Source organism: Xylaria bambusicola, assembly GCF_022495145.1.
Source record: "Xylaria bambusicola strain CBS 139988 unplaced genomic scaffold F5B22scaffold_76, whole genome shotgun sequence".
Taxonomy (NCBI): Eukaryota; Fungi; Ascomycota; class Sordariomycetes; order Xylariales; family Xylariaceae; genus Xylaria; species Xylaria bambusicola.
The window spans coordinates 66,840-80,370 of NW_025953629.1; the positions used below are offsets into that span (position 1 = coordinate 66,840).

Sequence of the window (13,531 nt, forward strand, 5' to 3'; positions counted from 1 at the left end):
AGTATGGCGTATCTCGTGACCACAGGATCTCCACTCCGATGAAGTAGAAACAAGAGAAGAGCCGTGATTGCAATGGTCAGCTGCCTGTCCTCTGAACATTCCGAGCAGTCATCCTTGCGCTCTCGTTGAACGCGTTCTTCTATACAGCCAGAGATAATTTACATATTGCTAATCATCTGCAAAGGATTGCTGCTTAGTGGTGACAAGAATTGCCATCTTTCTTCCGCGGCAAATGTCGACTATTTCAAGCTTCTACAGCCTCAAGAGGTTAGGTCCAATACCCCATCTATGGAGGTTCACACATTGAAGAAGCATTAAGCATACAGGGTAGTCTCAATCACATCCTTCTATCTTCACTAGCATACCACAATCCGATAACAGCCGTCTTCATTAATGAAACCAAGAACTGCACCATCATTCCCAATTATAATCCTGTCTATAATCGGTAAGTGCTACATAAGAGACTCTGCTCAGTGATGGTATCACAAATAAGATCGTAAACGCTAGTTTGGGTAAGATAAGTACAAGACTTCTAGCCGTGAAAGCCACTCTATCTATCAACTACTTGTCATTACTGGGGTGCAAGAAATAAAATATACCGTGTCGAATCCAAGAGACGAAATTCAATTCAGCCGCCAGCACCGGTTTTAAGCCCCCAATATCGTACACTTATTTTGACTCATGCAGCCCCATGGCATACAATTATTGCGCATGAGGAGCTTGAGACGACTGACTCGAGAATACCCTAGCATCTATCAAAGGGATGCTATTCTTCTCGCGGGGGTCAAAAGTCGGGTTGCCCTCCACCGAGAACCGACTATGAACATCGTCGTTCTCCACCTCAGTCAGTACTTCTCTCGTCAACTCGACGTAATCATACGCGAATTCTCCAATCTCCGCGTCGTCGATACCAAGGATTTCGGCTTCTTCGGAGGCGCGAATCTTGAGGCCCGGAATCAAGTTGATGATGAAAAGAATGATACAGGTGCCGCCAAAAGAATATACACCTCCAGCCACCGAGTCTGCTAATTGATATGCTAGTTGTATCCAGTTCTGATTCAGCCAGCCGCCCGGAATGACTGTCACGCCATCTAGGTGTGCAATATAGTCGGCAGCGAAGAAGGCAGTAAGAATGTTTCCCACGAAACCGCCGACAGCGTGAACAGCAAATATGTCTAGCGAATCATCAATTCGAAGTAAAAACTTGAGTTTCGTAGCGTAGTTGGCGAAGCACGCTCCAAGCACTCCGAATGGAACTGCAGCCCACGAGGGGACAAAGCCTATCCTCTATTAGTTCCATTTGCTGGTTTGAACCTGAGGAATCTTACCTGAGCCTGGTGTGATGGCCACGAGACCAGCAACAACCCCTGAGCAGAAGCCGACTGTAGACCACTTGCGTTCTAGTCGATAGTCAAGGACACACCAAGTGATACCACCAACGCACGCTGATAAGTTGGTCACCCATGCGGCCATGACTGCTCTCATATTCGCCGAGAATGCGCTACCAGCATTGAAGCCAAACCAACCAACCCATAGAAAGACGGTCCCAATAACAATATGAGTGACGTTGTGTGGGCGGAAATTCAGCTCATGGGTTCCGTGGCCGCGTCGTTTGCCAAGCATCATCGAATCTAAATGGCCCGATATCAGCATGGCCTTCACTAAAGCGTACCTAGCAGGAAGAGGGGAGCGGTTAGGCCTGGGTATTTGTGAGAATCACTAACATGCGAGCGCTGCCGATCCGGAAGCGATATGTACCGGTGTACCTCCAGCAAAGTCTAGGCCACCTAGCTTGTTCGACCACCCAGCCGGATTCCAAGTCCAACACGCGATAGGGTCATAGATGATGGTCGCCCATATCAACATAAAGACGATGCAAGGAAGCATCCGCCCTCTTTCCGCTACGGCGCCTGTGGCGAGAGCTACCGTGATCGCCGAGAACATGCCTTGGTAGACGGCAAATAGAAGATCGGGAAGTCTAGAAGAGCCCACAGAAGGATGCGCGAGTACGTCCTTCATGCCGAAGTTCGAGAGGTCACCGATATACGAGCTGGCATGGTGCGAGAAGGTCAAGGAGTAACCCCAGAAGAACCATTGGAACGTAGTAACAGCTGTAGCCATGACGGAAAGCCATATCAGAGATAAGGCAGACTTGCGACGGGCAAGCCCCGAGTAGAAGAAACTTGAATGCCTGTCAGCTACGCTTTACAAGGAGGTATATCTATGCGCGAGAGGCCTACCCAACACCAGGAATCATAAGCAACACCAAAGCCGTCGACGTGATCATCCATGCTATATCGCCGCTCTGATGGAAGAGTCCACCGATTAGCTGCTTTCCTCCACGACCCAAGTATTCCAGAGATCAATTACCTCGTAAAAGATATTGAGATCCTCGTTCAACGAGTCACCTCCCGTCGGAATGGAGCCATTGTATGGAAATTTGGGAATGTAGTTTAGGCCATCCAGGTCAACACCGTCCACCACGACCATGTTGGCGACAGGCCGTGTGAGGCTCCTGTTAGGTACACTTGGTGAGGGGCGATATCCGATGGTTTTTGCGGCTTCGACCTGGACTTGTTGTAACACCGACTTTGAAGGGCTATTCCGAATATGTAGGTAGGGCGAAGGACGCCGGCAGGTACAAAATGGTTGAAGTCGAGAAGCGGGAGATCTGATTAGGCAGAGGGGCAGAGGAGATAAAATGAGAACGACCAAGATGCCAAGGAATTTGCTATTAGACTACCTACGCAGTGTCTCACCACCAATAGCAGGGGAATGGGATGCATCCGAGGCGCCGACAAAAGCAACCTGATCACAGTCGCTCTCCGCAGATAGCGGCAAGGCGTCCACTGTGGTACCACTCAGGTGGTCTCTGCGCCAACGCCTCCTGCAAAGTTAGGTCGATTATGCCAACATGATGGGCAGAAAAGACTGTACCGGGTTCTGGTCAGCGTCGCATCGGCACGACGTTTACACTCCTTGTTCTAGAAGGAGGTCTACTGTAAGTAGGTAGGTACATGGTAAGTAATAATGCGAATGTACCAATGGCAGTGCAATGCGGTGAGCGTCATTCCTCCTCACCACCTACCGTCACATTGCGCATTCAGCACTCGGCCCTGTTGCATCGAATGCTCAGCACTCAGTCGACACACATAGTCGACACACACCGGTCGCTTCCCCTGGACTCCGACGGCTACCTGGCTCAGCGGATCCAATAGCCTTCTACTTCTACCTCGTCCATACTTCCCAAACGAGGGCAAGGGCACGGGTATTGGGCCGAAAGAGGACGACAGACAAACCAACAGCAGGATAGAGTTGATTAGGAAAACGTATGACATATCAGAAAGTCAGCTATCTGCTACCTACAGTATAGCATGCTAGGCAGGATTGCCTAGTAGTAGTGTTGTAGTCTTAGCGTTTTTCGAAGCTTTCCCTTCGAGCACGGGTGGCGTTCGTGGAGATACCTACATGAAGTGCCCGAGCTAAAGGATCTGACGGGGGCGTGGGGATACTACTGGAATCGGTAGCAGACAGACCTCTTTGGATAAGCCGTAGGGCGAATAGCAGCCGACTACTGTACTACAGTATGGTGTCTGATATGTTGGAGCAGACGAATGCTTGGTCTGGGAATAATCAGTGATGATGAACCTGATGATTGATGATGGTTGGTTGGTTGGTTGGTCGCGCTCTGGTCACGCTAAGGTAAGCCCGTGATGGTGTGTGCTCTGTGTGGGGGTTCCCGATACGGACCTGCATTATCTACGCTTATCCACCTGCCTTAGTTACCTGCCGAGCATGGTAATATACAGTACAAAAGCTACACTACATACTGTGCTTATATGTCAAGGCATTCACCGTTGTGTTCCGGAATGCAATCCACACATCATTTAATATTGAATCAAACCCTCTCAATAACACCGAGATGAAAATTGACTATCACCCTCTCATTCTCACTAAAGGGATGTTCAATTTTCTATATATCCGGAACACAATACTGTAAGCCAGGCATGTCGTAGACTGATAGTCGGAAGTCGCCGCTGAACTGATGGAGCCAACTTCTACGTACAGTCAACTGCTAGTACAAGTCTGTGCAAATAGAGCCAAGTCCAGTAAAATTCGCTAATCCAGATCGCTCGTGCAGACCGTGCTAGGCTGATAGGGTAAAAGTGGACGCTACCTCTAGCGTACTAGTACAGTGTTGGGTGTGGTGCGGTACAAAAGACACAGGGCACAGACAGACGCAAGCAAGGCAGCTACATACTTACTTACCTACCTTAGGTACTTATGTAGGTAACTACTTACATAGTACCAAGCTGATCTTTATCAACCCGAGAGGGGTGTGCAATGAATCCAAGATATCTCTATCTTGGTGGGTATCTAACCCATGAGGATGCCAATGAATACCACCCACACGACATGCTTCAATCGCGTGTTCTCTTTCCAGCGCCGCTCTTCTTTCCCATGCAATGCAACCCCAAGATAGAGTTAGCTGAATCAGCCCTTTCTTCCTGTCCATCAAACACCAAAAGTCTTCTGCCTACGAGCCCCCTATTGTAAGTAGGGACAAGCCTCGTATGACCAGGCCAATCATCCGCCAAAGTTGGCATTTGAAGGCAATGAGAAATTGAAGTGTCTTTGCCTAGAATGTAAGTACATGCTAGCAGTATTTCGATATCAGAAAATAAGTAAATAAATAAATCATATCTGTCATCTATATTATTAAGAAAGCGAAAGTATTGCCTCTAGCGCATCGCTCGACTGTTGATGCTAAATAAAGTCGCGCCATTCCAGCCCACAGTCTCGGTAACGTAAACCGTTCCAGCCACATGCCACCTAGCGCAGCACTCCAGGATCATCTCTCGACCGCGTGGGGGAGGAGAAAACCGCCGCTGCCTCAAGGGGCGTCGACGGGCGTCAACGGGGGACACTCGAGACGGCAGATGATCTCCGCGATTATCCAGGGCATGTAAAAAGCATGGAAGCACAACAGCAAGCCACGCAATATCCATCGCCAGCAAGTTTATCTTCAACGGCCTCGTTTAGCATGCTATCGTAGCTTTTCGCTATGCGATATGCACCTCCCAGCTTCCTTCGTACCTCAACCTTTGCCATCAATTCAATTACAGTAGCTACACTACAACCCACCCTGGCGAGCCTGGGAACTGTTTATCGAAGCTTCTCAATGAATTAATTATTGGCCTGTCGGTCAATCATGGCTCGGCCAAACCTGTTCAAAAAAGGAACGAATCACCACTCTATGATGTGCCGTGGTGAGACCGTCTCAACACTATTTGAACTAAATACTGCCCAGTCTCGCAGCCCATCTAGTTCTCCCATTCGCTTTAAAAAAAAAATAAAAAAAAAAGTCCTTCGCACGCAAGGATCAATTGCGGCCAAAACGTTGCTGCATACTAGAGCCACTAGAATCTACCGAAGCTGACATGCATATTCCATTACTAGGAGCGATTCATGAAGAATGGCGAAAACGAATACCCTAGCCCGCCCACCGCAACCCTCAATCGGGACCATTCATCGCCCTGTAACATGGCGAACCACAAAGTAATCGATTACGGCATTCAGGTGGCAGTGAAGAACTATCCAACGGCATGTGTATCCTAGGTAGAACAGCCCAACGAAGAAGTGGCTAGAACTCCTACATATCTCCCCAATACCTGATCGCCTAAATGTAAACTACATGTAGACATACCATCGTCAACTTGTTGAGCCTCGTAAATCGTAGAATATGCAACGCGCCCACCACGTCTCCAAGAAATATACCTTTACGGTGCACAATACTAGATTAACTGTTGGATTTACATTAAAGTGTCAGCACAGGCTTGGGGACCATCAGACCAACTCTGATTGTGCCGGTTTGAAACCCTATTCGACGCTGTCTTTGACGCGCAACTCTCAATATGACAGCCCACATACTACCGGTACTACAACACAACACGGCCGCATGGGAGTCAATCCTCCCAACAGGCGGTTATCGCCTATTCTTCCTAGCAATCGTGTTCTCAGCAGAGTTTTCGGTATGGTTACATCAGTATGCATCGCGGCCGTCTCGGTCAGCGTTTCAGGGGTTGGAATATCAGCACAGCCTCCCCTGCAGACGCCTCCCAATTCCTACGCGGAAAGGCCCTTCCTGGAGGGGGTTCTTCTAGCATGCATGAGGCGGCGCACTTCAAAACTCGGACGTCACAAGATGCCATCGCAAATGTGATATATTGCTATTTATGTGATAGAATGTGTGATACACAAACAGTTTCTGCGAAATTCAGGAATCATGCACTATAACAAGCCGGCTTTCTTGTACGACGCAGCAAAACTCTCCCCAGTCGACTTTTCTACTTCCTTAGGTTTGTGGCGTTAAGAAAATAACCTTCTGCGCCAATTCCCTCGCCACACTCATCCTAATACTCAACATGTAGAGCACTTGTACTGGCCTCACAAGGCTTACCTAAGAGAAATGGTTATATACTTCCACTCTAGTACGATACATATTTATCGGAAGTCAAATCCATGCTTCAAATTAAGTCTACTAAGCATGATTTATGAATAACCGGTAGTTTTTCCCACCTGCTACGTTTCCAGCCTGCTGCGTCATGTCTTAATAAAGCATCAAATAAATCGTATCAAATGTCTTTCTTACAGCGGTTCTTTTTTCCCCCCCAGAACTGTGAGCTTCATAAATGTTCATCTGTGCTAGTATATATAGCAGTACTACTAGGTAGATCAGTACCTGGTGCACCAGTTTTTACTCACAATCTGCAAATAGCCTTAGATTCCTGCAGGTTTTGCCACAAAACGTTCCAAGAAGACCAAGATTAAAGACAGCATACAATGGGCCGAGCCTTGGTAATCTTGGTGTGCAAACTAGATTGAGCAACATAGGTGAAGAAAGGTAAAACTTTCATTGTCAATTGTATGTTGCTGCGCAGGCATGAAATTAGAGACGCTCCAGTATCTCATTAAATAAAATAATTAGTATTGTCAAAAAGAGGCTCGAGCAATGAGATGTTCACCAATGTCCATGGCCTACGTCCGTGCAGCACGCTACTGCCATTGAGTCCATTCAGATAATGGAGTCGACCAGTGCACCGGTAACAGTGAACATTGAGAACCATGAAGCGACAATAGAGTGGGATACACTTTTTGCTATGGTGACAAGGTTAAAGAATGTTGAATAGGAAGAACTTTAACCAGTGTTCTGCAACGCTATGAGCCCGGATTATTGATATATAATTACGAAACTAAGAGAGGGCCTTTCCACTGACACTACCTAGACCAAAAACTATTTCGATTATACTTGTCATTGAGGAGTAATGCCTCTCATACATTCTGTTCATTGAGCATCATCTGGCTACCAGATAGCCAGGTCTCCTAACCCATACCGCAGCACAGCACTACAAGTAGACAGCTTCCTTTGGACTTATATAATTATCTATATATCACCGTAGGGAGATCCTTCAGGCCATCGACCAAGGCTTCATCTTACTTCACCTGCTTCTTATTGCCTATCATCACAGCCATCAATCCTCGAACAGTAGAGCAAGCTTGCTTGACATAATTGCCAAGATGCCTGAGGGTGGAAATCGATTTGCTACTGCTCCATGCACACAGTTGTCTGTCCAAGGTTCGTTGATAGCTTCTCCTCTTCCTACAAGATACAGTACGCTAACATGCTAACATCAGCCATCCGGGACTTAGAAAACCAACACTCGGTGACCATTGTCAAGAAGCCACGGCCCGCCAGGCCCAAAATACGCTCGGTCATATGGCAGCAACCTCTCAAAAAGAGGGGGGGTGTTCAAGACGGCCATGTGAACAAGACCTATGAATATCCCCAACCCCAGCGTGAAGTGGCGTACTCCCATGCAGAGTATGTCTGGGGGGGAGAAAACACGCCTCAAGTGAAGTCAACCATGTGGCAGTACCTCCAGAGAAATGAGCAGTACTATCAGGGTGCTGCCAGGAGCGTTCCTGGGCCCAGCTACAACCAGCAGGCAGAGGTAGGTCCTTACAGAAAGTACGACCATGAGGAATATGAACGGCGCCGCCAGCTGGAACAGGTTCCACAGAGTAAGTTGACCACACCCTCCATCCGAACGCCACCCCTTTCACGAGTTCACCTTGCCCTAAAGGAACAAATACATCTATCTAACCTCACAAACCAGTAACGCTCCAAGTCCCTATCACCGACCTCAACAATCTATCAAAATTGAACGCATATCGCCGCCGTCTCGGTCTCGGCCCCTCCAAGAACCTAATGAGCAGCGCCATCTACGACCACCATCCCTCAGCCGTCGACAACTACTATGAACAAAAAGACGTGATGCGCTGGGTCTTGCACGGCAGCCACGACGACGACGACGCAGCAGACCTGCGCCAGGCCCGCGAAGCATTGCAGGCCAAGCATCAGAGGAGACTCTACCTCGAGGTTCTGCACAAGCGAGTCCTGCGCCACAGTAGCGGGAACATTTCCGCCGACTTGGCTCGTTCACCCGAGACTCGCTCGCCCCAGGAATAGGGGGAAGGCCCAGGTATTGATTTGATATGCGTTTGGAGTTTCATTGGATTTTAGATCTGGGAATGTGCTGTTTTCTTGTTTGTTGATCTTCCCTAATACTGATTATCGGCTAGATCGGCGCTCGCTCACGCGGCAGCATGGAAAGGTGCATGCTTATTTATATATGCCTAGCGGGGATAGACCGGCCGGGTAGATGTTCTGGATGCTTTGAATGCATTAGGGATAAACGGAGTTATTATGGTATCTTAAAATCACTTAGTTGGGGTTAGTAATTACTTTTGCAGACAGCATCGAGTTGCTGATATTGGGAAGTCTTTGATAGCATGTTGCTGTGAATGCGAAACTATTGAAATAGGGTAGCCAGAAGGGTTATGCAATAGTTGCTTCGGAATTTTGTACCATATATTTGGATTGAGATAGCCCTAAGGAGGGAGGTGAAGGCTGCGCGTGTTACCTCTTCACCAGCTTTATGGTAAATTCGATGCTTTTTATTCCTTGATTGCTTCGTTCCCTATTATTAAAGCGCAGAATTTGTAGATCTCTTCAGGTGTTGGTGATTCAAGCCATGCAAAGTGCACTCATCGGTATCGCTGAACAAAGGAATCTGCATCGAATGCACTTCTTATAGCTAAGGGACATGGCTATCAATAAGTGAAAGAGGCTATGCAATTGCTCAGTATGTGAAAAATGCAACCACCTTGTGACTGTATGATGGTTGTAGTTGCACAAAGGTACTGAGGCCTTTGTGGCTAGGCTAGGGCTAACTATACAGCGAGTCTCTTTATCTGTAGCCCTCGGATCGTGACACAGTAGAACATGATTATCATCTAGTCACAACATACGAAAACCTCCCCCTCCACTCTCCATCAAGCCTCTCATCCCTGGATACATGGATCGGCAATATAAATAGCCTGAGCGCGTCCCTCAAAGACCGTATTAATGCTCACGCAGATGATATGAGCCTGCGCCCTGAAGCTCCCAAAAGCCCAGATGATCTCGTTCGTTGTGCCGGGGTTGAAATGGATATAATCCGTATCAAAGTTCACGCCCCAGTCCTCTGTAATAACGCAATAGAGAAGCTCAGGCTGGACAATATCCGGATCTCCCACGATGCGCAAGACACGGGACCGGCCATTGACACTCACACCCTTGGTCTTGATCATGTGTTTCACCACCTTCGTCTTGAATCCACCGACGGTGAAGGGATCCGCGATGTGGCGCGCGAGGAACTTGTTGGCGGCATCCGCTGTGAAGAAGGTCAGGGAGGCGGCGGATGTCTCCCAGATCTTGGTCCCGTCTACCCTGGGCGGTGTGAGATGGCATGCGAAGATGGGGCCGATGCCGCGGATGCAGCTGAGGAGTTGACTGTTTGTGGCCCTAGCGTCAGTAATCACGATATCAAGTAAAGAAAGACAGACGACTAACTGCACAGTACATGTAGGCGGGAGACCCATGATCCATAAGCGACAACTTTGCTCTTGAGAGATGTCGGCGCAGATGTTGCGGCGAAGGGTCTTGTTCCCGTGATAGGCTGGGCTGTTGTTCTCTAGTTGAGTTTCCTTGTCCACTTCTGTCTCAGTGATTATGCTACTTATGAGGTTCCTAGACGGGCCAAGTCCATGCAACTTGCGGAACTCATTAAGATAGTGCAGAGGAGCTAAATCGAGCAAAGGGACAAGCCAACTTTCTATATACGCATATTAGCATGTTTCAAAAAAAGCAGAGTAATATGCCGATCAGAAGGGAATATATATCGATGTTAAAAACCATCAATAAGTGATCTGAACATGAATGGCTTGACAAACCTGGGCGCTGATGTGGAGCCATGGTGATGTGTGCTGTGCTCATGAAGGGAATTTATCAAGGTTGCACACATTTGTGTGTAGGCATAACAGAGGATATTATTTCCTGGAACATGTTCAGATATTCATGGAATGTGAATTAAAATACCTAGGAACAAAAAATAATGCCTTAGAGCTGTAGCAACCGCTGAGCAAACCTAGAGCCACGGGGTTCACTGAGGCGCCAAATCCCCAAGGCATTCAGAAAGGTACATATTGGGTACCTCAGGCACAGGACTACTGTTCAGGTCCTAATATGTATGTGTATCATGATACTAGGAGGTTCTGTGAATTACTTGCAGGAAGTAAACCTCACTAAAGGGTTGCTACAGCTGTGAAAGAAGTCTTCTGCAAATTTGGTTACCTTATTACGTTCACAAGGAGACAGTATACCGGACTGCCCCTATGCACTCATCAATAGAATGCAAGTGAATCATGGTGTCTCCTATATCAACTACCTCAAAGGTAGCTTTAATCTTGACATTATGAGCCCCAGTTCATGTTATTGGTCACAAGTGAGTGTCTGATTCGGAAAGTCAACTGCATTGGAGGCTTGGCTCACAAGTCCCGACCATCTGGGACAAAAATACAAATGCATCTTTTAAACTACAACGGGCGGCAGAAGTTGTGGAACACGTCTTGTCCTCTTAAGAGGCTGCCATCATGACTATTACATGGCACCACAGACAAAAGATATCATGGTATGGGCCTGTAATACACTCTGATTAGGTTCATTATGAAAGAGTAGAGGTCATTCTTAGAGGAGTTACTCAATATTGAGCTCCTGATATGGACATGAAATCAAAAGCCAGATAAACCCTAAAGCCAGTTCTAAGTTTTCCCTTGTAGTGCCAATGGGCAATGTTGATGAAAGTGACAGCAGCCAAGTATTATACGACAAGATCAAAATTCGACTCAACTTCTCCCCATTCTGGGAGCTGACCCTCCGTAACTGGAACTGCGACCATTGAGCTAACAATACTGATGGTAAGCCCCGCGACTTCGCTGGCGTTAACGGAAGTTCCGTCCGCTTGAGAGATCCTTAGCTGTAGAGCAGATCTCAGGAATGGTTCAGCGTCCTCTGGGTCCAGGCTTGATATATGTCTCTCAATAGCCATGCGCATGAGTGCTGATGTCAACGGAATAGTTCCCGTTACTGTTCCTTGATGTGCCTTTGTTGACTGGCCATGATCTGCAAACACTCCCAGGGAACCAATGAGATTATCTAGATGTTGCCATGAAGAGGCATCATCTGGGACATCTCCGAAGAAGAGGTGGATCAAGAACGACCCCTTTAATGCATGTTTTTTGACCTTTATATTTGCGACCCATTCGCGATAAGACTTGCCCTCGGCGTTGACTTTAAAAACGGCATGTGTTGGGAAACGACCTGCCGACTTGTGTTGCCAAGCCATACCCCTTGCGCCGTGGGGTTGTTGGGTCGTATCTTGTGCTTGATCATTAATTAATTCATTAGAATGAGCAGCTGAGTGCTGGTTGCCTCTGATACCAATGGTCGCCGGGCTGTAGTCTGTATACATGCGGTTAATTGTGGCTATGACCTGCTCCCGCGTCTTGTTGGCAACTTCGGCATACGTGTAACCGAAGGTCTCGAGGTCTCTGACCATGTCTGACGTCCAAAACGAAGTATCGTTGAGAAAGAAAGGTTTCAGAGGGCTATGAATATCCTCCATAGCACCTTGATTCTCCGTGTGGGTTGCATAGACGGCTTCTGTGGGAATCACATATGAATCGTTATTGATAACCTGCCATATGGCGAAGATTCTGTCGACGTTTGCATGATGTAGGAAAAATAAAGGATCGAATGCAGAGTATGCAATGATGGCCAGATGACCCCACCCACCACCTCCGATTGTGTGAACAGAATCATGGAGCGATTCAATTGAGTCAAAGGTTCCGTTGTTGCTCTCGTTCATCCATCCTTCATTGCTGAAATGAGAGTAGTTTGGATAGTTTGCGAACAGATTGTACAGGCGTTGCTGATATGATGGGAGGTGATTATCGAGTGAAGAGGCCACAAAAGAGTTGTTGGAGATGGCGTTGGGATCAGTGTTAGGATGCGGCGCGCGTTTTGTTTCATTCCACTTATTGTACTAGATTGCTGGTTATTATCATCGTTTCTTGCGATCGACCATGAGAGGGACTTACAGGTGAATCTGCAAATATAGATCCATTAAATGGCTTGAATGTGAAACTAAAAAGAGGGTTCGAGATACTTTGGATCCCATTAGGGCCAGTTACATTAACAGCCGAGGAACCCCCAATGCTGAGGGGAAGTACGCTTTCTCCGGGCGGCGGTGCAACAGCCCAGTCCCAGTAAGGAATCCTGAAACTTCTAGCAGCGTCCTGGACTCTGTCAATGTCCTCGGGCGGCCATAGAGAGGCGATGAACTGGATAATGTTGTACAATGTTTGCTATAATTTGCCATCAATCAGTACTGTTCCCTAGGGAAGAATTTCTACTCGAATGTGCTTACCTCGTACAGGACAAGGTAAGGTCGATGCCACGTAGGAAATAGGATGGAGACATGATGGCAATAGCCGATATTATCATTTCCTGGCAGTGGAGCGACATCCCCCCAGGTCAGGCCGGGTGCCCCATGAATACCTGCCCTAGGTAAGCATGATGAATTCAACATCGGATGAGTGTTCAACATACCGGCAATTTGGTACCATGAAAAGGGAGAATCCTGCGATGTGTATTGCATCCAGCTCAGGGCCAGGAGGTAAAGGTTCCATTGATCATGGTTCTTTTGCAGTTCTCGAATCTCCAATCTCGGCTGTGGCTTTCCGTCAACAAGAGGGAGACTTGACACGATTGACGATTGGCCAAAATCCCTTTTGCTGATGCGAAGGTTCATGTGGCGACCATAGTCATACCCCTTGTCGTTGTGGCTATTGGCGAGGCCATAGGGCAGGAAGAAGGAAACTAAAAAGACAAGGGCGCAGATAGACATCATAGTGAGCTTACACAACCAACTAATGGAGCGGCTAATTGAGTCACGTAGAGGTCAGATGTTGCGGTATGAGAAGACGAAAGAAACGGGAACTGTCTGGGACTAGGGCGTACAAGTGACGGTGAAAGCGGGAGCTTTACGTGCGAGCTCGGTTTGAAGATGAATCAGTTGCTTGAACCACC

General features: G+C 47.6%; 4 protein-coding genes across 4 annotated transcripts; 1 reads left to right on the forward strand and 3 right to left on the reverse strand.

The window, feature by feature from the left end:
• Positions 1-702: 702 nt before the first annotated feature.
• On the reverse strand, positions 703-2,490 carry F5B22DRAFT_651884 (ammonium transporter; the record flags this gene model as incomplete). The annotated part of the gene is made up of 5 exons (XM_047979528.1): positions 703-1,280; positions 1,329-1,631; positions 1,725-2,182; positions 2,241-2,305; positions 2,371-2,490. The coding sequence occupies 5 exons, from the start codon at positions 2,488-2,490 to the stop codon at positions 703-705; spliced, it is 1,524 nt and encodes a 507-aa protein (XP_047825496.1).
• A 5,088-nt stretch (positions 2,491-7,578) lies between these two features.
• Positions 7,579-8,530, forward strand: F5B22DRAFT_651885 (uncharacterized protein; the record flags this gene model as incomplete). Its single annotated transcript, XM_047979529.1, has 3 exons — positions 7,579-7,636; positions 7,696-8,082; positions 8,178-8,530. The coding sequence occupies 3 exons, from the start codon at positions 7,579-7,581 to the stop codon at positions 8,528-8,530; spliced, it is 798 nt and encodes a 265-aa protein (XP_047825497.1).
• Positions 8,531-9,405: 875 nt separating this feature from the next.
• On the reverse strand, positions 9,406-10,357 carry F5B22DRAFT_651886 (uncharacterized protein; the record flags this gene model as incomplete). The annotated part of the gene is made up of 3 exons (XM_047979530.1): positions 9,406-9,895; positions 9,956-10,217; positions 10,336-10,357. 3 exons carry the CDS (start codon positions 10,355-10,357, stop codon positions 9,406-9,408), a joined length of 774 nt encoding a protein of 257 aa, XP_047825498.1.
• Positions 10,358-11,261: 904 nt separating this feature from the next.
• F5B22DRAFT_640025 (uncharacterized protein) lies at positions 11,262-13,253 on the reverse strand (the record flags this gene model as incomplete). Its single annotated transcript, XM_047977802.1, has 4 exons — positions 11,262-12,485; positions 12,541-12,807; positions 12,870-13,000; positions 13,052-13,253. The coding sequence occupies 4 exons, from the start codon at positions 13,251-13,253 to the stop codon at positions 11,262-11,264; spliced, it is 1,824 nt and encodes a 607-aa protein (XP_047825499.1).
• Positions 13,254-13,531: the final 278 nt, after the last annotated feature.